Consider the following 26,073-nt stretch of genomic DNA (forward strand, 5'->3'; position numbering starts at 1 on the left):
GGTCACATACTCAGAAGAGTGTTCTCTTGCCTGCATCCTTCAAAACAGGTCTGTTGTTGTAGACAAATAAAATGAACAAAGTCATTGCCAGCACGTTTTGTACTATGTTCAATGAGGTAGATATTCTTCACCTCTTTCTCTCTGGTTTTGGATGCTAAGTCCATACTTGTCTTTATGTCTTCTCTCCCAGCAGGTAGTCAGCCTTAAGCGTACTAACTCTCGAAGAATGCAGATTTCTTTATATTTTACAAATACTTGTCCTGATGACATCTTTCTAGTATATATGCATTTCCACGTCTTTCAATCAGAGAGGCAAGGGTTTGGCCCTTTCTCAGATGGGAGGAGAAAGTCGTGATTCGTCCTGGAATGTGTTAGTCAGCGCTTTTCATTCCCTGCTCAACTGGATTCGGTAATTTGATGGAGAAAGCGGAATTTTACCAACACCACCTATTGAGGTAGCCATGTCAACCTGAGTGCACACTGGACTCCCCTGGAGGGCTTTACTGATGCCTGCCTCCCCAACCCCAGAGGTTCTTACTTCATTAGTCTGGGGTATAGTCTGGGCATAAGGATTTTTTTAAAGCTTTCTTAGATGATTCTGATATGCAGCCAAGGCTGCTGAACCACTGATGGAAAGCACAGTTGACCAAGCAGGCCATTTGAATTTGCAGATAGGAAGGATGTCTGTTCTCCTATGTTATCAATGTAAAAGCAGGTGCCTTCTTTGCCGTCAACCTCCCTTGCTAGAAGAACATGTCCTGGTTCGAAATGGATTATATTTAAATGAGAACGTAAAACTGTGGCCCTAGAAATTCAGCAGGCTGGCTTTTTCTTACAGCAGTTCCCTCATTCAGTGGGGTCGTGCTTTAGAAGACTGAGAAATTGGTGTTTGGAGCCCCTAAGGAGAGTATGCAGTTTAGTCCGCCTGTTTTTTGGCAGCTGCAGGAGAGCTAGGCCCCCACAATAACCAGGCACAGTTTTCACCAGGTCGTGAGCAATTAATTTCCTCTGCCTCTTCCACTTGAAAAGGTTTCTGCTGCTAGTGGGAAGGTAGATTTTGTTTAAATTTTTATGTAAAGAATTTAAAATTAGAAATGAGGAAATTAGGGTTTTTGAGGAGTGGGGCTTCTCCAAGGTGTATGGCAAGATTATGGAGGACTTGCATTTAGGAGTTGTGTATTTGAGGTTTTCTTTTCTTTAAATGATGTTATTAATTCAGTAACCAGAAGAAAAAAGTAAGTGGTGTTTTGTTTCATGCTAGCTGCTATGAAACAGGAAGGAAGGGGGAACAGGGCACAACCTTTAAAAGAATGACATAGTGGGACTTCCCTGGTGGTCCAGTGGATAAGACTCTGTGCTCCCAATGCAGGGGCCCCAGGTTCGATCCCTGGCCAGTGAACTAGATCCCACACCGTTGCCGCAACTAAGAGTCCGCATGCCACACAAAGATCCCACATGCTGCAACTAAGACATGGCAGAGCCAAATAAATAAGTAAAATATTAAAAAAATAAAATAGGGACTTCCGTGGTGGTGCAGTGGTTAAGAATCTGCATGCTGATGTAGGGTATTTGGGTTCGATCCCTGGTCCGGGAAGATCCCACATGCCACGGAGCAACTAAGCCCTTGCGCCACTACTACTAGCCTGCGCTCTAGAGCCTGTGAGCCACAGCTACTGAGCCCATGTGCCACAAATACTGAAGCCCACGTGCCTAGAGCCCAAGCTCTGCAACAAGAGAAGTCACTGCAATGAGAAGCCCTTGCACCACAATGAAGAGTAGCCACCACTCGCTGCAAGTAGAGAAAACCTGTGCACAGCAACGAAGACTCAGTGCAGCCAAAAATAAATAAATAAATAAATAAATAAAATTTAAAAGAATGACATAGCCGTTGGATACGACATAAACTGGTCAGAACCAACTAGGTCCAAGATAATGGAAGGTTCGATTTCCAGTAGACCTTGAGCCTTGTTTTATACTCTTCATAATACATTAGCTAAATGACACACCCACAGCCGCCATGACAGTTCCGAGGCCAACTGGAGAAGGTCAAAAAGTAGGCGATGGCCCAATTCCTCGAAATCTCCGCCCCTTCCCCAAAATAGTTGGAATAATCCTCACACTCATTAGCCTAGGAAATTACCCAGCCCAGAAAAACTAACAACCCCATATTTTGGGGCCTCTCACCTTCTGAGATGGGTCCACACTCTGTCTCTGGAGTGTGTTTCTTCCAAGGCCACTCTCCTCGCCTTTTGAGACAGACTGCATTCTGTCTGTGGAATGTATATCTCTCTAAACAAATCCATTTCTTACCTATCACTTTGTCTCTCACTGAATTTGAATTTCTGTGCTGAGACATAAACAACCTGAGCTTCAGTAAGTCCTGAGACCAGGTATTTGATCTCAGTTAAAAGAGTGGGTTCATGGGACTTCCCTGGCGGTCCAGTGGTTAAGACTCCATGCTTCCAATGCAGGGGTGCAGGTTAGGTCCCTGGTCAGGGAACTAAGATCCCACATGCTGTGGAGTGCGACCAAAACCAAAACAAAACAGTGAGTTCAAATCCCAGTTAGGGTTGTGTGGTTTCACTACCAGACCTGTTGTGTATATCAGTGTTGGAAGGAATTAGAAAGGAATTGATCTGTGTCTTCAAGTAGACCCCAAAAGTAGCATCTTTAAGGTTAGAAGGTGTGTTGTCTCCTTCCCCACATGTTTTTTTAACTTCTTATTTCCTACTTAGGTTGTAGCTCTAAGGCTTGGTTCTGTCTTTGCCCAGCATTACACTTTTGTTCTTGTTGATTTGTTTATGAAAATGCCTATTGTAATACTTCTGGGAATTTCTTTGCCTAATTACTGTAATGTCATTTCTAACCAGCTTCTCCCTCCACACATGTGCACATCACAGACATACATGTTTTCTAGAACACATGAAAACTAATTTTTTTCCCTTAAAGAGATCATTTTATGTACAAAAAGTTATATATATATAATTTTTATTATATGTACATATAATTAAGAAGTGAAATGAGAATCATCCAGAGTAATGATTAGCATTGGAGGTTCTTGACATAGCTTTTTGAAGTGTTCATACCTTCAGAAAGGGCTCAACTTAGGATAGATTTGCATGTGTGAACTAGGACTTAGGGCTAATTTCTGTGTAAATGTAATTTTACCTTTAGTGTTCATGTGACTTGGTTTATGTCTTTATGTAAATGCAAGCTTATTATTTTTTAGGAAAGCTGCAACTAAAAAGGACAGAAAGCATTCTGTTCCTTTCATCCCCTGTTGAGACTTAAATATTGTTGTATTCATGAGATGATATTAAACCTATAATATATATGTGAGTCCATGTATTCGGCCATTTTAATAATAAATATTCATAATGTTAAAAAAAGAGACTTAAAATTCTCTTCAAGTTGCCTCTCATTGAGTTTTGCCCTCTGGGTACTTGTAGAATAGGCAGCCATAGGTCTGTGTAAAAGGGTTCTCTGCATTAGCCATTTGATTCTTGGAAGCCCTTTCTTAGTGCTTTTTAAAAAAAATATCCTAGTTGAAGATTCTAGAATTCAAGGGTGGAAATTGAGTGAGAATAGGAAGTTTTAATTTTCATAGCATCAGCATGAATCCAAAAGGACTGGTGAAAGAGATTTTCGTACTCTGAAAAAATAGTGCAGAGTAATGGACAGATCACCAACCCAGAGTTCAGTAGGGTCTCTGTTATGCACTAGCCGCATCTCCTTGTGTGAGTTGTGTATACAGTGCCTGCCTGCCTGCCTGCCTGCCTGCCTGTCTGCCTTGCTTGCTTGCTTGCTTTCTTCCTTCCATCTTTCTTTCTTTCTTTCCTTCTTTCTTTTTCTTCCTTCCTTCCTTCCTTCCTTTTGCTGTGCTGGGTCTTAGCTGCAGCACAGACTCAGTAGTTGCAGCATGCAGGCTTAGTTGCCCCGCAGCACGTGGGATCTTAATTCCGACCAGTGATCGAATGCACATCTACATTAGAAGGATTCTAATTAGTGATTCTTAACCACTGGACCACCAGGGAAATCCCCAGATATTTTATTTATTTATTTACTTACTTACTTAACTTTATTTATTTGGCTGTGTCAGGTCTTAGTTGCACCATGAAGGGTCTTCTTCATTGCCATGTGCGGGATCTTTAGTTGCGGCATGCAGGATCTAGTTCCCTGACTAGGGGTAGAACTGGGGTCCCCTGTATTGGGAGCACAGAATCTTAACCACTGAATCACCAGGGAAGTCCCTCCGTGCCTCACTTTCTTTATCTGTAAAAAGAGAAGAGGTTGGAGGATCCCTTTTGTACCTCCCCCTAGGAAAAAGGCATCTGCTTTACTCTTAAAATGTCACTAAAATGACAGTAGATTTTGTGTATGTGTTTGTGTGTTTAATGGCATAAACCCTTAAAATTGACAAGAACAAAAAAGGAGACCACAGCAAAAAAAATTTTGAAAGTTGGAAAGCAGATGGACCAGTGATAAAGGACTTCATGGGCCCAAGAAAACTGACTGCTCATGTGGAAGCAAGGAAAGCCAGCAAGCACCACAGTTTATACCCCAGAACCCCTCAGAAGCTCAGGAGTTAGCAATATCAAATACTTTTGGAGATAAGAATAAAGGTGGCAACTAAGTTAAAGGTTGGTTGAAAGCTGTTTTAAAAGCGGTCAGATAGCTAGCTTCCTTCCCCCACCCTGGCAAAGTACTGGAGACTTGATAATCTCCAGAGATGGTGAAGCAGAGGGTCCCTCAACTGGGGGCACCTGGCTTGGTTTAGGGTAGCCCAGCCTTTTCCTCCTCCTCAGTTTTAGGATGCTTGCAGTAAAGACTATACCATTCTGGCAGGAGATTAGAATAGACTTCTCTGGGGAACCTGGCTGGACCAAGAGGAAAGACCCAAAGATACTGACGCTGGAGGTTTGCAAACCAAACTTCTGGCCAGAACGCCCACCAATGAAGAACCTCAGTTGAGACCCTTCCAGTTAGCTGATGCGCGCCTCACACTCGTACATATCAGCACGTGGCCATGGATCACGGTGCTAGAGATCCAAACAAGAAGCTGCAAATTGGAAGAGACAGAATATGCCGGGAGGAGAAAACTTAACTATCTCATATGTGCTCGAGGGTCAGAGGAAAAGGATTGCAAACATGGGACAAGATATTGTAAAAAAAAAAAAAGAACATTCAGAAAATTAAAGGAACACTTTGAAATAAAAAATATAATGGCAGGAAATGATAATTAAAAGAAGGGCTGGGTAGGACTGAGGAAATCTCTCCAAAGGTAGAGCAGAAAAATGGCAAGATGGAAAGTCAGGTAGAAAAGATGAGAAAATTATAGGGCCAGGAGGTCCGACATCTAAGTCATGTTTTCTGTTCTTCAGAAGGCACAGAATACAGAAGGGAGGAAATCATCACCACAATAATACAATCGCCCCCCCCCCCCAGTTCTACAACAGGACATGAATTTCCAGACTTTAAAGGCCCCCCAAAGGTCAACACAGTGGACCAGGCACACCAATATGAAATTTCCTGAATAAAGAGAAAGTTCTTTACACTTCCAGAAATTACTGTCACCTTTTACAAAGATCAGGAATTGGGACGGCCTTGGACTTAACAGGCACAGGGGGATCCAGAAGGCAGTGGGATAGCACCTTTATAATTATAAAAGAAAATTATTTCCAGCCTTGAATTCTATAAAACCAACCAACCCATGTATCACATGAGGAAGAATAAAAATAATCAGATATACAGGGTTTCAAAATCACTGCCCTTTCTGCCTTCTTAGGAAGCCACTGGAAGAATGTGTTCTACCAAATGAGAGCGGGGAGAAGCTGAGCTTAGGAAAACTGAGGTTCGATAGTATAGGGAGATGAAGGGACTCCCCAGGACACTGAGGAAGGGAGATCCCTGAGTAGCATGTGCACATCAGGTTCACAGGAAAGCCTGTCCAATTGGGAGTGAATCAGGGGATGCTGGGCCTGCTTAGGGAAGAGGAAGTTGAGGGAAGACCTGGTGCCTGTGTCTTAAGGGGAGATGAAGTGGCAAAGGGCATGATGTCGAGTTGTCATCATTTCACATAAAACTAAGCAAACAGAAAAACAAGACAGTCACTCCAGGAAAAAAAAGATTATGCAGGAAAGGAAAAGTAATCATAACTTTCCACATTTCTCAGCTGCAGAGTATGTATCAAATCATCGTAATATAAATACTGAAGATTGTCCTAACCACAATGATCATATTTGACCGTAGGGACACTGGAGGATGGAAAGGCTATGTGTGTGGTGGGGGCAGGGGAGAAAGGGAACAAATCTTCCTCCCCTATAGTGAGAAATCAACAGATAGACCTAAAACCGAAGCATCGAGATTGGCTGTACAGGCTGATGGAGAGAAGTACTAAGGTAGTTGCTGAAAGAAGTAAGAGCAATTCCTTTAGAGAAAGACATGGGAGGGGGTGCTGTTTTTTTTTTTTTAATTACATTGTAGTGTTATTTGACTGTGAACTGACTGCATATATAGCTATAATAACAGTAAGAATAGAAACACTGATAAACTGGTATCATCTGGTTAACATTTTTATTGATGGGTTCAAATTTTAGCTGAAGAGCTAGGCCAGCATCCTGCCTCCCCAAAAGATGATATCTAAGAAAAATACTCCTTTGGTAGGCATCTGAGAATTGCAGAAGTGATGACATGTACCAATCTGAGCTGCCTTTTTTTCTTACCTCTCTAGATTATCCTCTTGACCTGAACCACAGCGAAACCTTCCTACAAACAACGACTTTTCTTCCCGAAGACTTCACTTACTTTGCAAACCATACCTGCCCCGAAAGGCTCCCTTCCATGAGTGAGTAGAGCTCTTGTTTATCTTCCTCTGCTTTTAAAACTGATGTCCTTTTATTTGATTGAAATAAAAGGGAGCTTGTTCTTGATCTCTCAATGTCTACTTATAGAGATTACAAATGCCCCCCAGCCATTAGAAACAGGGATTATGAAAGTTACTTGTGCCCTGGCTCCTCTTCAGCCCTCCTGCAGGGTGGCCTGTGTTCCTGGTGCCATTTTCTGCTACATTTTTCACTCTTTGCTTTACACATGGTCCCTCCTTTGTAACCTGGGGTCTACGATGTCCCAGAAAAAGTGTAGGCAACCAGCTTTGTCTTTTAGTGTAAATCTCATACTGATTATATTATATAACATTCGGTATGAGGAAAGTTATTTTCTTAACAAAGTGCTGGTTAAAAAAAATTCTTGCGGGCTTCCTAGGTGGCGCAGTGGTTAAGAATCTGCCTGCCAGTGCAAGGGACACAGGTTCGATCCCTGCTCCAGGAAGATCCCACATGCCACGGAGCAACTAAGCCCGTGTGCCAAAAAAAAAAAAAAAAAAAAAAAAAAAAAAATTCTTGCATCTTTTCTTTCTCTTCCTTTCCCTTCTTCCCCTCCCCTTCCTTTTCCTTCTTAGAATCTCATGTGTAATCTAAAGCAATTACGATGTACTCTTACACCGTTTCTGTACTTTGGGGCTTCTTGGACAGTCCACTTCTTGATGAGTGCTCTGAGTTTGGACATGACCAGCCGGGGTCAGTGATCAGTGAACTGGGACAGTGTGTGTGTACTTGCGTCAGGAGCACACAGAGATGGTGGCAAGCTCAGCTGCTTTTCTCCTTCCTCTTTAAGAAGTTCGGCTGCTATTGCACTTAGTCTTAATTTCTTTCTACACCCTTGGCAGAAGCAGAACTCTGAAGTCTTAATTTCTTGGTTTGCTGCTTTAGCCAGTAATAGTGATGAACTGAAATACAATGAGTTGGAAAGCAGAGGACGGGACCCCCATCCCTGTTAAAAACATAACCTGCTGAAAAAGCACTGAACTGCTCCAGAGATTACAACCCTGAACATAGGAATAAGACCCTACCATTTTCTGGCTTCTTAATTATTATTTTTTTCCCTTCTCTGTTCAGAGGGCCCCATAGACATAAACATGAGTGAAATTGGGATGGATGCCATCCATGAACTCTTCTCTAAAGACCCAACCATCAAGCTCGGTGGTCACTGGAAGCCGTCGGATTGCGTGCCTCGATGGAAGGTAGGGGGTGAGGTCAGACCCCAAGTGCTGGGAAGCCTACCTGGGACTTGTCATCATCTGAATCACCGTGGGTTTCATGCTGACATTTTGTAATTTGCACCCTACTTACTACTTAATGCAAAGTATTTGCATTTGATGGGAACATGTTGGAGGAATAGGTTTCCCTGAGGACTCTTCTTTAGCCACAGAAACTCACATTGTTCTGGTGACTGAGCCAGGACCCTTTTTCTTCCTTACAGGAATATTGGCTAAGCAGTTGGGGTACGGGGTGGTAGGTCTCTTGTGACAAATTTGCAGAAGCCATCTTCACAAATTCAGTGCTTCTTGCCTTATTTGGCATTGTTGCTGGGAGTCTAGTAGAATAAAAAGTGGAGTTATCTAGCCTGACACTGAGAATTGTTTAGTTTTTTTTCTGCATGGCTGTAATCAGGAAACATCAGTAGTGTGGATCAAGCTTATGACACCGGCTTAAGTCCATTCTTTCAACAAGTATTTAGTAAAGTGCTATTCTGTGCCAGCCCTGTGAGATGCTGTGGTGCAGCAGTGATCAAAGCATATCTGGAACAGATCAGTGTTTTTAACCCATCGCTGGGATGTGAAATCAATTTAATGACCAGCATTAAAATATATAGATACATAGATATATCTATATATGTATCCATAGATATATATATGTGTAAGTGCATTGCATGTTTTGTGCAGCATGTTTTAGTTGTATGTTTTTGTATTTGTGGACTGGGTCACAGTGAGTATAGAACGCATGTCTTTCTCTGGGTCGTGGTCTCGAATTCACTCGCAGGCCCACTACGTACCTGGCATGGTGCCTGTAAGAACAAGGTCCACTTACTTTCAAGGGTCGACTTGCCACCACAGGTCTTCATTTAGAGAAGCTGAAGATAAGGCAGCTCCCAGAACTCCCCAAGAGCTGGTCCCCAGTTCTGCAGGAGTGCCTTCCTGCAAAGCAGCAGTTGAGGGGACTAACAGGGCAGCCTCTTTTGCTGTGACCCACTGCAGGTGGCGATCCTTATCCCCTTCCGGAACCGCCACGAGCACCTCCCGGTCCTGTTCCGACACCTGGTTCCCATGCTCCAGCGCCAGCGCCTGCAGTTTGCGTTTTATGTGGTGGAGCAAGTGAGTGGTCCTTTCTTCTCTCTTCTTTCTTTCTGAGACAGAGAGCTTCAGGCTCATCCATCCTTGGTGTTAAGAGGCAGTAAAACTGAAAGCTCACGTCTGAGTTGCCCTGCAGTGGCGGGGGAACAGAGAGCAGGTCTGTTCTCCTGGTTTGAGATGTTGCTCAATACCAGCAGATTTGAGTACAGCATGGAAATGTGTTTACCCTTGAACAAAGGCCTCTTGTGGGCTGGTTTTGCTAGAGCTGCTTTGTGTGGTGTCTTTAGGCTCCAGACCCAGGAAATTCCCTTAAGATAAGGAGCCACAGGTAGATATGGCAGTGTTGTTCTTCCTTCTATATACGGGGCTGGGTACCCTTCTAAATGCTGTTACATGGCTGACCGTCTGCCTTTATAACAGCCTTGGGAGAGGGGAACTTGGGTTTTCTTATCACCGCTTTCTATTTCTGAGGAATTCGAGGCCGGAGGTCAAGTGATTGTGGTCAGTGATGAGCTGGGCAGGACGACCCACCTCCCTTCTGGCCCAGTGATCTCTCAGTAAGCTCTCCTTTAGGCAGAGTTGAGGCAGCAAAGATTGTGCTTCAAGAGTCCTTCTAAAAATAAAGTTCTGCTTCTTTTAGGTTGGTACCCATCCTTTTAATCGAGCCATGCTTTTTAACGTGGGTTTTCAAGAAGCAATGAAGGACTTGGACTGGGACTGTCTTATTTTTCATGACGTGGATCATATACCAGAAAGTGATCGTAACTATTATGGATGTGGACAGATGCCAAGGCACTTTGCAACCAAACTGGATAAGTATATGTATCTGTGAGTATCATTTCCCCTTCATTAAAGAGGTTAAATCTAAAAGGATGGTGGGTGAGAGATGCAAAGATGGCAAAATCCAATTAGGTCCAACCCGAATGGCAATCACCTGATGAATGGATAAACGAAATGTGGTATATCCATCCATGTGGTGGAATGCTATCTGGCAATAAGAAGGAATGAAGTACTGATATATGTGACCACATGATGAACCTAGAAAACATTATGCTCAGTGAAAGAAACTAACCACAGAAGACCATGTATTATATGATTCCATTTGTATGAAATGTCCAGAATAGGCAAAGCTTATAGAGACAGAAAGGAGAATAGTGGTTGCATAGGGCTGGTGGGGACAGGGGGATGTGAGTGACTGCTGATTGGTGGGTTCAGGGCTTCTTTCGGGGGGGGGCGGGGTGGGCATGGTTGCACAACTCCACGAATACACTAAAAACCACTGAAGTATGCACTTTAAATGGGTGAAGTATATGGTATGTCAGTTCTGTGTCAGTAAAGCTGTGATTTTAAAAAATCAATTAGAAAAAAGTTCCATTAGCTACTCAGGTTGATGCGTCTCATCCTGAGGAAACAGTTTCAGGTGGTTCAGTAGCACAGAGAGTATCGTGTTATTTAAGACTTAGTTCTCCAGTGAGATGGCCTGTTCTAGGGGGAAGAAAATCAGCCTTTAATACCCAGATGGTTGACATCTCCTTTTAGGCTTCCTTATACTGAGTTCTTTGGCGGAGTGAGTGGCTTAACAGTGGAGCAGTTTCGGAAAATCAACGGCTTCCCTAATGCTTTCTGGGGTTGGGGCGGAGAAGACGACGACCTGTGGAACAGGTACTACCCTTCTTCTGATGTCTTCTAGAAACGCTACCTTAGACTCTCCAGACCAGCACTGTCTAATAGGAATATCACGTGTTAAGCCATGTGTGTAATTTTCAGTGTTCTACTAGCTACATTTAAAAAGGCTAAAGAAGAAAAAGGTGAAATTAATTTATTATATTAATAAAAATATTTTAACAATTATTTTTATCACAGTATATGCAAAATAATACCGTTTCAACATGTAATCAATATAAAATATTGGAGATATTTTGCATTCATTCTTTTCTTACTAAATCATAGAAATCTGGTGTGTACTTTACACTCATAGCACATTTCACTGAAACCCCCCCAAACCAGAGGTCAGATGTTAGTTATGTGGACACAGATGTATCCATGCCTTGAGATAAGGCTTGCATTATGTAAGTTTGTATGAACAATCCTGTGTGTGAGGAGTAGTAAAGTAGTATTTTTACAGAGTAAGTAAATAGGAACCTAATAAGGAACAAATAACCAAAAGAATTTCTACCTTGTATCCACTTTCTAGCTCAGCTTTAAAAAAAGAAAGGATGTGTTGATTGTTAATACAAAGTAATATTTGCTGGTAAAAATTCAGATGATACAAAAGTGCATAATCCAGAGTGTAGATCTTAATCCCCGGTTGTTATCCTGTTTCCTTCCCAGGAAGGAATCATTTGAACAAGCAGTTTCTTTCTAAAAATGTGTTTTTTTGTTTTTGTTTTTTAATTTAAGCTTTTTAAAATTATTTATTTATTTATTGACTGTGTTGGGTTTTGGCTGCTGCACGCGGGCTTTCTGTAGTTATAGGGAGTGGAGGTCACTCTTCATTGTGCGCAGCTGCTCATTGCGGTGGCTGCTCTTATTACGGAGCACGGGCGCTAGGCACTCGGGCTTCAGTAGTTGTGGCTCACCGGCTCTAGAGCACAGGCTCAGCAGTTGTGGCACGCGGGCTTAGTTGCTCCGCCGCATGTGGGATCTTCCCGGACCAGGGATCGAACCCATGTCTCCTGCATTGGCAGGCAGATTCTTAACCACTGTGCCACCAGGGAAGTCCCAGGCTGTTTCTTTCTATATACTTCTTTCTATTCATACATAAACAACCCAGACTCATCCCTTCTCCCCTTCCAACCATGTTAATATAGAGAGCCACTCCATTATTTTTAACAATTGCATGGTATTTCTTTATGTAGATAGACAACAATTTATTTTAATCCTCTCCTACTGATGAACGTTGTTGTTTAATTTTGAACATCTTTTGTTCATGTGTGTGAATATTTCTTTAGATTAAATTCCTAGTTGCAGAACTGCAGAGTCAAGAAGTAAATGCACTTTTAAATTTTGATAGTTATTGTCAAATTTTTCTCCAGAAAAGGTTGCAAAATTATTCTGACCAACAGTGCATTAGCATACAAATTTTCTTACAGCACCACCAACATGGAATAAAAACAACCTTTTAAATTCATGCCACATTTCAGCTCTTTAGTAGCCACGTGTGGCTTGTGGCTACTGTTGGGCAAAGCAGCTCCAGACAATTTTTTCTCAGTCTGTTAGGTAAAAATGGCATCTCATCCTTTTAATTTGGGTTACTCAGGAACCTGGTGAGGATGTACAACTTTTCCATGCGTTTAACTGGTTTGACCGGTTTTTGAATCCAGTTGAGCTCCCCCAGGACATCTGCCACAATTCTCATCTTGCTCTCTCGCTGGCTCAGCAAGGAGCCCCTCAGTGCAGGAACCTGTGACTGATTTTTCCCAGCACCCTGCACAATTCCAAACACAGAGTATACATTTCATATATATTTGTCAAATGAGAGTGAGAACATATCTTAACACAGTTGGCCCTTCGTATCCATGGGTTCCTAATTTGAGGATTCAACCAACTATGGATCGAAAAAATGAAAAAAAAAAAAAAAATTCCAGAAAGTTCCAAGAAGCAAAACTTGGATTGCCACATGCCGACAGCTGTTTACATAGCATTGTATTAGGTATTATAAGCAAGCTAGAGATGCTGTAAGGTATACCAGAGGATGTGTGTGAGTTATATGCAAATTCAGTGCCATTTTACATAAGGGACTTGAGCATCCACAGATGTCAGCATCTGCGGGGCAGGTGCTGGAACCAGCTCCCACCCCCACCTGGAGACTGAGGGATGACTGTATCAAAATGAGAGTCTAATTTGGAGTCAAGGAGGATATGGAAACATTCTAACCCCACAGTTTTAAAATATGGAAGTGACTATAAATATTGCATAGGTGTCCAGAGTCCACCCCGTGGGTTGAGCATTTCTTGGAATCCTATCAAGTTTCCAGGAAACCCAGTCGGGGAAATCTTACCTTTATCATATTAAGAATATGTATCCTGAAAACCTCCTCTGAGTTCTTCTTCCTTCATAGTGACTTTTCATAAATTGTGAAGTTTTACATCTAGATCAGAGGACAGCATATAAGTTAGTTTGTCTTTGGTGGTGGGGGAGGTGGGCAGAGACATAAGACCTCTCTAACTGGAGGAAACACGTGGTGACTCTGACTCTGCTGGCTTGCTCTGCACTGGGTCATGGAAGGAAAGGTGTGCCCACTGGGGAGAACGTGTTTGTGATAGGACCCAAACAAGCTGGCCCAGAGGGAGTGTGTGTGCACCCGCCTGCTGGGGACCCTCATGGTTGTACCTGTCGCTGAGACCCCATGTCAGACCTCAAGAGTTTTGAATTTATTTTTTGAATTTCAAACTTCTCTTCTTTGAAACGTTTTTGTATGGTAGATGTCTTTCCTAAAACCATGAACTTATCCAGAGGGGAGACGATATGAATATTTAGATGCAGAAGAAGTTCTCTTGTTCACCTTGGGGTTCTTCAGCCTCGGGATAGGTTTGGTCACCTGTAGGACTTGATCATTTTACCTTAAAGCCTGTCCTCTCTTTCTTGGACAGAGTACAGAATGCAGGCTATTCTGTGAGTCGGCCGGAAGGTGACACAGGGAAGTACAAATCCATTCCTCATCACCATCGAGGAGAAGTCCAGTTCCTTGGAAGGTTGGTGCAGTTTATTCCTTGTACAGACATCGGGGACATTTCCAGGTGTCCCCAGGTGTTACAGCCCCTTGTCTTGCTCCCCACCCCTCTCCAAGGTCTTGTTCAGGCAGCTGTTTTAGAGTTCCTGTATATATTTTAATTTAAGTGTGAGGCAGGTGTTTGGGGGCCAAATCATATGATTGATGAAAAATTTGATAGTAAGATCGTTCAAGGAAATCACTCATTCTGTGTCTTAAGCTTTGTAGTCTCCTCTGTAGCCTTCAGGGAGTTGGAGAAGAATCGCCTCAGGTAAGGGTTCCTGTGTAACTCACACTCACCCTCTCTGCAAACTCTGGTTCTGGAAGGGTGTCCCTGAGCTTGTATTTGTGTGGTTGCAGCTGCTTTATTACCCTCTACGTTTCAATAAAGAAATGCCAGATTGGACTGAGCGGAGCATGTGGACGGAGTGCATCTCTGTGTTCTCAAGAGTGACTCTTTCTGTCTTTTGTTAGTTTGGGGAGGACTGTTTTCCGGACAGTCCATCTGATTGCGTGAAGTCCGTCTTCATGAGAGTAAGCGGGCACTGAATACAGACTGAACGTTCTCATCTGATGTATTTAACAGCTTACCTCCCACTTCCCCACGCTGTGATCTTGGGCAAGCCACTTCATATTGTGAGCCTTGGTTTCCTCATGTGCTAAGGGGCAGGCGCATTAAATGAAACCATGCTGTAAGGAAAACACCTCATATGAAATAGGAGGTGTTTCTAATCCTCATCATGACGTGTGGCCTGGAGGAGCTGAACGGCTGGTCCCCTGCCATGCTGGACAGGGGCATCGCCACGGGTTGTGCACCCTCAGGGGTCTGCCCTGCTCCGTCCCTGTCGTGAGGGGCGTGGACCCTTGCTCAGAGCCACCCTCTGTTCTCTGCTTGACAGGTATGCTCTGCTGAGGAAGTCCAAAGAACGACAAGCGCTGGACGGCCTCAACAACTTGAACTACTTTGCAAACATCACATACGACGCCTTGTATAAAAACATTACTGTCAACTTGACACCTGAGCTGGCTCAGGTGACCGAGTACTGAGACGAGGAGAGAATATATGTTTGCTTCACCCACCACCCCCAAGAAAGCAGCCTGACGACGTGTCTCGGGGCTCCACAGAGGAAGAGAACAGAGATCCAGTGTCTCGCGAAGGATCACAGGGTTCAAGGAAAAAATGTGAACAGAGCACATGCACAAAACGCCTTCACCGTTTGGACCTGCTGGGGTTGAGGGAGTCAGCTGGGAACTGACTTTCTCTGTCCTGCTGCTCTTCTCCCCCGTCTCCTGCCCTGACGTACCGTCTCAGCCATGATCCCCAGAACGGGAACTGTGACCCGCCACCGGCCTGCAGTGGAGCCTCTTCCTGCAAACGGCCTTGGGAGCTTCTTGGCCTTTGGAGCAAAGAGGCAGACCCGCCACAGGGCTGCTGTGTTTTAGGAAGAGCAAAAGAAACTCCACACAACCATTCTTCTACATCTCTGGTGTTCTCTTTGGTTTCATTAAAAAAAAAAAAAAAAATTACCTGCTTTGGGTGGGGATTGAGGGTGGAGGGGAGGGACTGGGGAAGATAAATAGACATATTACAATCACTTCTTGAAGAAGTATAATTGTAAATAAGCCGTGTAAAATGCCTTTTTTACATTTAATTTTTTAGCTGGCTCCAATTCAAACCGAGGGTTTATACATTAGGTCCCGTATTTGTTTGGCAGATGCAGGAACTCAGCTAAAATGGAATAACATCATCTTCCAAATTGCTGGCACTCTGGAAAGGAGGGGATATAGGGCATGTCACAAAAGAACAAAAAAGTCCAATCTTTATTGCTGGTAGCTAACTTCTTCCCCCGTCCCGTCCGCTTTTCCGAAAGTCTCGCTCTCGACATCAACTCTGAATTCTCTCTTCCCTGCTGGGCGCATCCTCTCATCCCGGTCTTGTGCTGAACAGGAGGCTGCTGTGTTAGAACACTGCTCTCCTGCTCGAAGCCAGCCCTTCAGGTGGGCCCACTGTGCGTACCCCCTGGATCTCTGGACTTGCAGCATCATAGAGAAAGAGTGTGGGCGTTGGTTTGTCCTTCTTTCTCTCTCTCTCTCTTTCACTTGCTCTAATGGAACTCGGCCACAGTTTCTGAAATCTGTGCCTAAATTACCAGCCAGCTTCAACGATTCCTTTGAATATTTCCCTTTTTGGTTTCTGGAAAGATTTTTTTGTCAACATAATTAACTAGGACATAGAGTAATGAGCAACTGAATGATGAAGAACTCAGCCGGAGATCAGGTGACACTCGTGTGCTGCGGGTCGGCTGGGATCCAGGTTAGACCAAGTCCAAGCTTTGGGAGCAGGCGAACAAAGCTGCCGGACAGATGCAGGAGCCCGAGTGCTCCGTTCACACCCCCATGTGCTTTTTGAAGTCAGATTCTAAATTGCATTTGAATTTGTGCCTGTTTTCCCCTGAGCCAAATCCCTCACCTCATAGTCCCCTTTGGCTTCCGCAGAATTCTGAAAAATGCCAGGTTTTCCCCCTCCTTTTTTCCATAAAGCATATTTATATATCGTTATTAGGAGTACTCTCTGAAGAGTACTTCATATTTTTTTTAATTGCCTTGTTTGCCTTCAACTTCCTTAATTTTCATGGTTTACATGGACGCGTGCGTAGGGGCTGTATTTGTGTACATACTCGTGGGTTGGGTTTTTTTCTGTTGCATGTGTTGGTTCCGTGGACATATGATCCCCACAAGCTGTGGGAGTGATTGGCCAGGCCTTGTTTTGTTGTTGTTGTTGTTGTTGTTGTTGTTGTTGTTGTGTTTTTGTTCTTTCAAAGAGGAGAATGCTATTTAGAAAATAAATTGCATTGCAGAGCTCTTACTGGCTCATATGAGAGAGCAGACTGCTGCCCTTGAACACGCTGGTAAGTTGTGTCATAATGTTTTAAAAAGAGTTTTGAGCATTTCTAGCTTTAAAAGACCTTCATGAGGAACAGGACACACAGGTGTTGTTTTGGCTTTCCTTTGATGTATGGTGTATATAGCAATAAAGATTTCTCTCCCCGCTTCCTCCGTGCACCCCCAGGCCTCTGTGCTGGCCTGGCCTCTTCTCTCTCCGAGGGCTGTGAACCGCTTTCAGTGTGACAAAATTATGATGTCATTTGGAAGAATTTGCCAGGCCAGACAGATTCTCGGTCAAGAGTGGCTCGGGTACACTCGGCGGCGTATTGTAAAATGATCTTGTTTGAAGCGTTTCGTTAATGTATTTACTATCAAGAACAAAATGTTGGCAGAAGGCTAACACCTGATTTGAAGAAGAAAATGCTGATTTGAGGGCAAAAGGAAGTCTCTTTCCACTGCTCGAAGTAGGGTCACTTAAATCATCTTGCAATCATGTGTGAGTTTGTTTTATTCATGTGAAATCTCTTACTGTGCACTGTAAGTCCTTTTTCCACCAAGCTGAGTATCATGTGGAGAAACGTAAAAGTGAAAAACACAACCAGTCCTGTGTGCTGTTAATAGTGTGAAATTCTCATGTTAAAGAAAAAAAACAAGAACCAAATGTGCCCTTGCACATATTTTGGCAACTGAAATTCCTTAAGGCTATCGATGAACGACCCCTGAAATCAGTCTTGTCTTTTGATTGCTGCATACAGGGAAAAGTTTTCCTCTCATGCTTTTTTTTTTTTTTTTTTTTTGGTGAGGGGAAGTTATCTGCAAAACTATTCGTGTTGACATTACAGGGCTTCTTGTGAGAGCCTCTCTACCACAGATGTTAACAGCTGATTGTATCCACTCACCAATGACAATGACATTGAACGTAGCTAGCTTATTACCATCACTACGGTTTTTTGAGCTTGCTCTTATGTTTTAAGAGGTGCCAGGGGTACATTTTTGCACTGAAATCTAAAGATGTTTTAAAAAAACACTTTTCACAAAAAATAGTCCTTTGTCATTACATTATTTACTCATGTGTTTGTACATTTTTGTATGTTAATTTATGAATGATTTTTTCAGTAAAAAAAATACCTATTCAAGAACTGAACCTTGGTGGTCGTCTGTCTTTGTCCAGGACAGTTTGGCTTCTTAGAACCTTGGCTTCCGCTCTGCCAGGCTGACTTCCAGGTGGTCCTGAGAGAAATACTGTCGGCCCAAGCCCTGCAGTCACACCAGTTGAGTGAAAAACGCTGCTGTTGTAGCCAAAGCATCGAACCCCACTGTGCATCCGCCCATGCATGGGTCTTCTTTCAAGAATTGGCCCAGGTGATGCCCATCAAGTCAAATAAGACACCTGGGCAAGGGGTGAGGTGAGGGTCAATGGAGTTTACCTGCAGAAGGTCCTCTGGGGCCAGTCCAGAGTTTGCTGTCTGCCTGATTCTGCTTGGAGATGTGATCATAGCTGCTTTTTGTTGAATGTTTACCACTCACTTATATCTGTTGCATGGAAAGTTCTGTGCCCAGGTGCTAGGGATATAATGATTAGCAAAATAATAAAGGGTCAGTGGCCTCATAAAGCTTACCGTCCATTTCTCCTCCTGCACTCGCAGATAGGGGGTATGATTTAACTTACAAGGGTAAGTGCTATAAAGGAGTAACCACAGACCGTGAGTGCAAGGTTGGGAAGGCATCCCTGAGGTGTGGTGGGTGAGCTGAGGGGAGATGAGCAGGGTACCCCGGGAGCTGCAGGAACAGAAAGCTGGTAAGGCAGGAGCAAAAAGGGCAAAGGGGCACAGCGGGCCGTGTTAGGCTGGGAGATGGACGGGGCCGGACCTTGCAGTGCAGGGCCCTGTAAGCCAAGGTAAAGCGTTTGGGTTTTATCTTCAGAGCAGTGGGTTCAAGTGTTTCCAGCAGATAGGGCTGGGTGTGATGTGAGTAGAGAATAATTTGAACAGAGGCCTCTGGCTGCAGGGAGAATGGCAGATTGTAGAGAAACAAAGAAGTAGGGGGACCAGGTAGTTGAATGCAGTCACGGTGGGGGCGTGGTGTGCGGACGGAGGAGAGGAGATGGAGGAATGCTGACGTAATACTCCCGAGACCTGGACACAGATTGCTGTTGGGATGGAGGAATCCCCTAAGTTTCTGGCTTCCCCACTTGTGTGGTTGGCAAGGCCATCGTCATGAGATGAGGGCACTGGAATTGAACCAGGTTCATGGGGAAGATCATGAGATCAGTTGTGAGTGGGCTGAGTTCAGGGGATTTTGAGACAACCAAGCTGAAACGGCAAACAGACTGTTCTCTGTATGCTCGTTCGGGTACTCAAAGAAATGATCGGGACCACGGATGGGTTTGTGAGTCTCCGGGGTAGGAGACAAGTGAAGATCTAGGAGTGGGTGAGATTGCGTAGGGACAGAGTAGAACAGGACGCATAGAGAGAGAACAGAAAGTGGCCTTGACCCAAGCCTCTAAGATCCCCATTAATAACAATTGGGAAGAAGAGGATGAGTGAGCGAGGTGGACAGGAAGAGTGGTAGGAGGAAGACAGGCATGGATAGGACAGGAAGGTCAAGGGAAGAGACAGGTGTTCAAGGGAGTGGTCAATAGCAATGACTGCAGCAAAGAAGTGATGCAAGATGAGGTGTGAGGATTCATGATAAGCAGCGGGGAGGACATTGGTCGAAGCAAGAGTCATTTTGCTGAAGTCGGGGTGCAGGGGGAGCCACACTGGAGAAGACCAAGAAAGGAAGAGATGGAGTAACAGCGAGTGCAGGTGTTTCTTGAATTTCCTATAAAGGGGTGAAAAAAGAAGGCTCATACCTGGAGGAAGTGTGTGAGGCTCAGGGTGCATTTTGATTTTAGTTTTCCAACAAGAGAAACTTGAGTGTGTTTTTGAACCCTAAGGAGATGCCCACAATAGAAAGACAGATGAATATACATGAGACAAGGAATGCTCTTGAGCTAGTAGCAGGGGGTGAGATCCAAGCAAAAACCAAAACCAGGAGGAATTAGGAGCCCTTCCTATGCCATCTGTCATTGGCAAACACCCTGTGAAGACCCATGTTGCTATTACAAAAATCCAGGGTCCCTTTCAGTAAGTCACGAGAATCAGAATTTGGCTGAATTGATTTCTGGTTCTACCACTTCCTCCCCACTCAAATTTTTTTCTACTTTGGGGAAGTCCAGTCATAAAAATAGTAGTTCCCACTCACTGAGTGCTGCTTCTGGGTCAGGGGCTGTGCTAATTAAGTGCACTGTACACTCTTAGTCCTCAGCCCTGCAAGGTGGACTCTGCCCCTTTTTCTAGAGCGCGCTCAACTCTTGACATTTGGGGGTGGGTAATTCTTTGTACAGGATGGAGAGGGGAGCGTTGACATGCTCGCTGCAATGTAGGCTATTTAGCTGCACCCTTGGCCTCTACCCTTTAGGTGCTGGTAGCATAGCATTCCCTCCTCCCAGCTGTGACAACCAAACATGTCACCAGATATGTCCACATGACCTCAGGGAGAGCAGGATCCCCCATTTGGGAACCACTGCTCTAGAGCTGGGGAACGGAAGCCACGGAAGCCACCGCTTGCCTGAGGTCACAAAACTAGTCATGGAGCCCGCCAGGATCTCAACACCAGGTCATTTTTACCTCAAGGTAATTGCTCTGAACCCCTACGCTACGTCTGATGCAAGTTCTTTGTATATGGGCTCTTACTAACTTTTGTTCACAAACACAGTTCTCAGATATTTTTATTATAAAAGTAATACATGAGCACATGCTTGCTGAAAAAAGTTCTAACTCTCCCTTTAATGTTATCAGTTTAGCTGGTGTCTATATGTACCTATATACCTACGTGCGTGTATAGGGAGATAAAGACGTGTATACCTTTAAAGAAACGTAAATTGTATTTACTTTTGGCTTTTTATCTTACTATTTCTTGGAGACCTCTTCTCTATGAATGAAGAGCTTTCTCAAATAAAGTACAAATGTCACCTCCTCCGGGAAGCATTGCACAGGCACGCAGTCTACTATACCTCAGCCCTCATTCACCTTTCTTTTGCTTCATAAGATTTCTTACTCTGAATCCTACTATATGGTTATTTGTTCTTTGTTTACTGACTGTCAACCTCACTCAAATGTAATCCCCATGAAGGCAGAGACTGTTTTGTTCTCTGCTTTATCCGCAGTGCCAAGAAGCAGTCCTGGCACAGAGTAGGTGCTCAGTGAATATTTGTTGAATGAATGAACGGATGAATGGACCTATGTTCCTTTGAATGGTCGCATGTAGTAACCCATGGTATGGATGGATGTAATTTATTTAGCTATTCTACTCCTGATGGACGTGGAGGCTTTTTCCAGTTTTCCACTATCACAGCATATGCACCACAGTGAACACAGCTGCACATAAATTCGGGAGCATATATGTAAGTAGGTCAACTTGAGAGAGTCCGAAAAGTGAAACTGCTGGGGCGAAGGATTTGCACATTTTAAATGCTGATGGAACACACCAGTCTGTCCTACAGAGAGGCAGTCTGAATGAACCCCTCCACTGTCTATGAATGACCATGCCCTTTATATCTTTGATTTTGTGTATGAGCTGAGGTAGGGGGAGGGTCCGAATTTATTTTTTTTCTGAATGGACTGCTAATTGTCCCAATAGTATTTGTCATAATATGTAATTTCCTCATTTTTTTGAAATACCATGTCTCATGCATTAAATTCTTTAGCAAGATTCTTTCATCCCACCAAGCTGTTTGTCTCATTCTGCTTTATATAATTTATGTTTAGTCCTGTAGTATGTTTTCATAAGGTAAGCGTCTCTCATCTGTATCCTCCTCCAACTTTTAAATGTAAGCTTTCTAGAAGTGGAGTATACCTACAGAAAAGTCCATAAATCATAAGTGAATTGCTCTGAATTGTCAGAGTGAATACATCCATATAACCTCATCGTTGTTTATTATTAAAATTGTCATGGTTATTTTTATGTATTTTTTTAATCGAGTGAAATTTAGGTTTATTTTGTCAAGTTCTCTTTAAAAAACTGATGTAGGATTATGATTGACATGACATTGAGGTATTAATTTGGGAAGACTTAGTGTCCTTACAATATGAAGTCTAATCTTCAGAATTACCCAATCCTTTTGCTCAGAGAAAACATGAACCATTCCCTCTAGCTGTGACCAACTCATGATCCTGCAACTATGTTTTTATTAGTGGATTCACAACCAGAATACTATGAGAAAAGAAAAATCCCTAAATGATAGGCAAACAAATCTGATGGCATCTTTCTATTTTGTTGTATTATTTTGTATTTCATTCCATTACAATTATTCTTTTGACAGAAATGTCCGTGATCTTGTCACCAACTAGAAATCTTGGCTCTAAATTACCTCTCCGGTGGGTGAGTTGGTCTTATGAATTACGCTTTGCTACATATAAAAGAATGAAATTAGAACACTCCCTAACACCATACACAAAAATAATCTCAAAATGGATTAAAGACCTAAAAGTAAGGCCAGACACTATAAAACTCTTAGAGGAAAACATAGGAAGAACACTCTTTGACATAAATCACAGCAAGATCTTTGACCTACCTCCTAGAGTAATGGAAATAAAAACAAAAATAAGTGGGACCTAATGAAACTTAAAAGCTTTTGCACAGCAAAGGAAACTATAAACAAGATGAAAAGACAACCCTCAGAATGGGAGAAAATATTTGCAAACTAATCAACAGACAAAGGATTAATCTCCAAAATATATAAACAGTTCATGCAGCTCAATATCAAAAAAACAAACAACCTAATCAAAAAATGGGCAGAAGACCTAAATAGGTACTTCTCCAAAGAAGACATACAAATGGCCAAGAGGCACATGAAAAGCTGCTCAACATCACTAATTAGAGAAAGCAAATCAAATCTACAATGAGGTATCACCTCACACCGGTGAGAGTGGGCATCATCAGAAAATCTATGAACAGTAAATGCTGGAGAGGGTGTGGAGAAAAGGGAACGCTCTTACACTGTTGGTGGGAATGTAAATTGATACAGCCACAATGGAGAACAGTATGGAGGTTCCTTGAAAAACTAAAAATAGAATTACCATATGACCCAGCAATCCCACTACTGGGTGTATACCCAGAGAAAACCAAAATTCAAAAAGGTACATACACCCCAATGTTCATTGCAGCACTATTTACAATAGCCAGGTCATGGAAGCAACCTAAATGCCCATCAACAGATGAATGGATAGGACTTCCCTGGTGGCGCAGTGGTTAAGAATCTGCCTGTCAATGCAGGGGACACAGGTTCCATCCCTGGTCTGGGAAGATTCCACATGCTGCGGTGTGACTAAGCCCCTGTGCCAAAACTACTGAGCCCGTGCTCTGGAGCCTGCAAGCCACAACTATTGACCCCATGAGCCACAACTATTGAAGCCCATGCTCCACAACAAGAGAAGCCATGAGAAGCTTGTGCACTGTAAGGAAGAGTAGCCCCCACTCACTGCAACTAGAGAAATCCCACAAGCAGCAACAAGGACCCAATGCAGCCAATAAATAAATTAATTTAAAAAAAAAACAGGTGAATGGATAAAGAAGATGTGGTACATATATACAATGGAATATTACTCAGCCATAGAAAGGAATAAAATTGGAACATTTGTAGAGATATGGATGGACCTAGAGACTGTCATACACAGTGAAGTAAGTCAGAAAGAGAGAAACAAATACCGTATATTAACGCATATATGTGGAATATAGAAAAGTGGTACAGATCAACTGGTTTGCAAGGCAGAAATAGAGACACAGATGTAGAGAACCAAACATATGGACACCAAGGTGAGGAAGTGGGGGGGCGGTTGGGATGGGATGAATTGGGAGATTGGGATCGCCATATATACATTACTAATAAGAAAAAAATCAAATGGTACACTTTAAATATATACAGTTTATTGTATGTCAATTATATCTCAAAAATTCTTAAAAAAAAAAAAAAATTACACTTTGCTAGGTACTAATCTGGCAGTGCAGTAGTTAAGACTCAGCTTCCACTGCAGGGGGTGCCGGTTCAAACCCTGGTCGGGAAACTAAGATCCCACCTGCCGTGTGGCACGGCCAAGAAAATTTGTTTTTAAATTCAAAATTCAAAATTCAGAATTCAATGAAGCGAAAAGAATGAGTCTTTACTAATAATAAGAGTACCTTAGTTTTTTATATGGTGCTTTATAATGAAGCCGCCATGATGGAGGCTAAATTGGCAGACTACCTATGACGTGCCAAGCATTGTGCTAAGTAACTCACATATGTCTTTGCACTTACCCTTCAAAATGACTTCATATGGAAAGTATTGTCACCCTTTTGCAAAAGAGAAAACAGGACCAGAGAAATGTGACTTCACTAAGGACACCAGCCCCTGAGTGGGATTCAGAGCTGGAAGTGTCTGGCTCTTTCTGCATTCCCCTTAGCTCATCTGGTTCTTTCCCTGTCAGACTGAGATGGTTCATTCTTTTGTTCATTCAGCAAATATGTGAGCACCTACACGATACCTTAGGTCTTGCTGTATACAAGTCCTGGACTGGGTGCTGGGGATTGAGCAGTGAGAAAAACAGAGTCCTTATCCTCCAATCCAGTAGGGAAGAAAACCAAACAAAACCAAACAAAACCCACTTCATAGTATATATCAATATATCATGGTAGGGAGAGAGAGACAGAGTGCAGCTAAGTTTTCAGTTCTAAACTGTTTTGCCTCCAGTAACTGTTGATGAGGATGTGGAGAAATTGCATCCCTTGTGCACTGTTGGTGGGAATGTAAAATGGTGCAAATGGTATGGAAAACAGTCTCTCTTTGAAAAATTCAGGATGGAATTACCACACGATCCGGCAATTCCACTTCTGGGTGTGTATCCAAAAGAACTGAAAGTCTTAGAGAGAGAGTTGTACACCCACGTTCATAGCACTGTTGTTCGCAGTAGTCAAAAAGTGGAAGCAACCGAAGTGTCCATCAACAGAGGAATAGATTAGTAAAATGTGGTGCATGTAATGTCATATTATTCAGCCTTAAAAAGGAAGGAAGTTCTGATACAGGCTACAGAATGGATGAACCTTGAGGACATTATGCTAAGTGAGATAAGCCAGTCACAAAGAGCCAAATACTCTATGGTTCCATTTATATGAGCTTCCTGGAGTAGACAAAATCATACAGACAGGAGGTGGAATGGTAGTTGCCAGAGACTGAGGGGAGGGGGAAATGAAATTTTATTGTTCAATGATAATAGAATTTCATTTTTGCCAGATGAAAAGTTCTGGAGACGGTTGCACAACAGTGTGAATATACTTAACAGTACTGAACCGTACATGTGAAAATGGTTAAGATGATAATTTTTACATTGTGTATATTTTACCACAATTAAAAATTTTTTTTTAAATAATTATAAAAATTCTGCTTCTCAATAACCCCATCTAATAGGAACTGCCATTTTCCCCGCTTTAAGTCTTGGTAACCCCTAACATAGTAGGTCCTTATTAAATATTTTTTGAATCAATTTGTAAATTAAAAAAAAAATTTTGCTTCTGTTCTTTTTTTGATCATCTGTTCAGATGACAAACATAAATTTTGTCAGACATAAAATGACAGACATAAAGACAGAATGACAGATAAAAACACCATGTCCCCCATTGCTCTAAATCTCTGGTTAACTCTCTCCAGCCATTGGCCAGGATCAAGGAATGGATAGTTTAATATGGTAATTGGCACATCCTTCCTGTGGTGCATCCTTTCTTCACTGTCAGGCTTGCTTTTCCATGTTTCTGTGTAATCTGTCACTCTTTGCTGTCACTTCCTTTTCCTTTGTGTTGACAGAGCCTAGAGTGTTTGTCCATTCTTGTTGGGCAGTTTTGACTTCCTTCCATGGGATTGCTATTACGTGTTACATGGTAATAAACCGGCAAGTACACATTGTTGGTTTTATTTTTCCTGGACTCATTTCTTATTCTGTGACCCTCCTTCACCATTCATATTTCTGTTAATTTTTAGCCTAAAATTTATGTTTTATTTTTTATTTTTTTGGCCATGCCATGTGGCATGTGGGATCTTAGTTCCCCGACCAGGGAATGAACCCTCACCTGTTGCATTGGAAGCTCGGAGTCTTAAAGACTGGACCGCCAGGGAGTCCCTTTAGCCTAAAAATTGACAAGGGCTGGCAAACTCTGGCTAGCTAGCCTGTGGTTTTTTATAAATAAAGTTTTATTGGCACACAGTCATGCCCGTTGG

General features: G+C 42.8%; 1 protein-coding gene across 7 annotated transcripts in view; it reads left to right on the forward strand.

Moving 5' to 3' along the window:
- B4GALT5 (beta-1,4-galactosyltransferase 5) overlaps positions 1–17,930 on the forward strand; it is a 74,103-nt gene extending 56,173 nt beyond the window's left edge. For all 7 annotated transcript variants that reach the window (XM_057703367.1, XM_057703370.1, XM_057703368.1 and 4 more), the window contains 7 exons: positions 6,731–6,844; positions 7,953–8,077; positions 9,092–9,208; positions 9,828–10,015; positions 10,727–10,849; positions 13,780–13,881; positions 14,798–17,930. In XM_057703367.1, coding sequence (XP_057559350.1) covers positions 6,731–6,844; positions 7,953–8,077; positions 9,092–9,208; positions 9,828–10,015; positions 10,727–10,849; positions 13,780–13,881; positions 14,798–14,945 — 917 coding nt within the window. In that variant the 3' untranslated portion in view covers positions 14,946–17,930. The remainder of the gene's footprint in view (positions 1–6,730; positions 6,845–7,952; positions 8,078–9,091; positions 9,209–9,827; positions 10,016–10,726; positions 10,850–13,779; positions 13,882–14,797) is intronic.
- Positions 17,931–26,073: the final 8,143 nt, after the last annotated feature.

The sequence above is a fragment of the Hippopotamus amphibius genome, chromosome 12, assembly GCF_030028045.1.
Source record: "Hippopotamus amphibius kiboko isolate mHipAmp2 chromosome 12, mHipAmp2.hap2, whole genome shotgun sequence".
In the NCBI taxonomy this organism is placed as follows: domain Eukaryota; kingdom Metazoa; phylum Chordata; class Mammalia; order Artiodactyla; family Hippopotamidae; genus Hippopotamus; species Hippopotamus amphibius.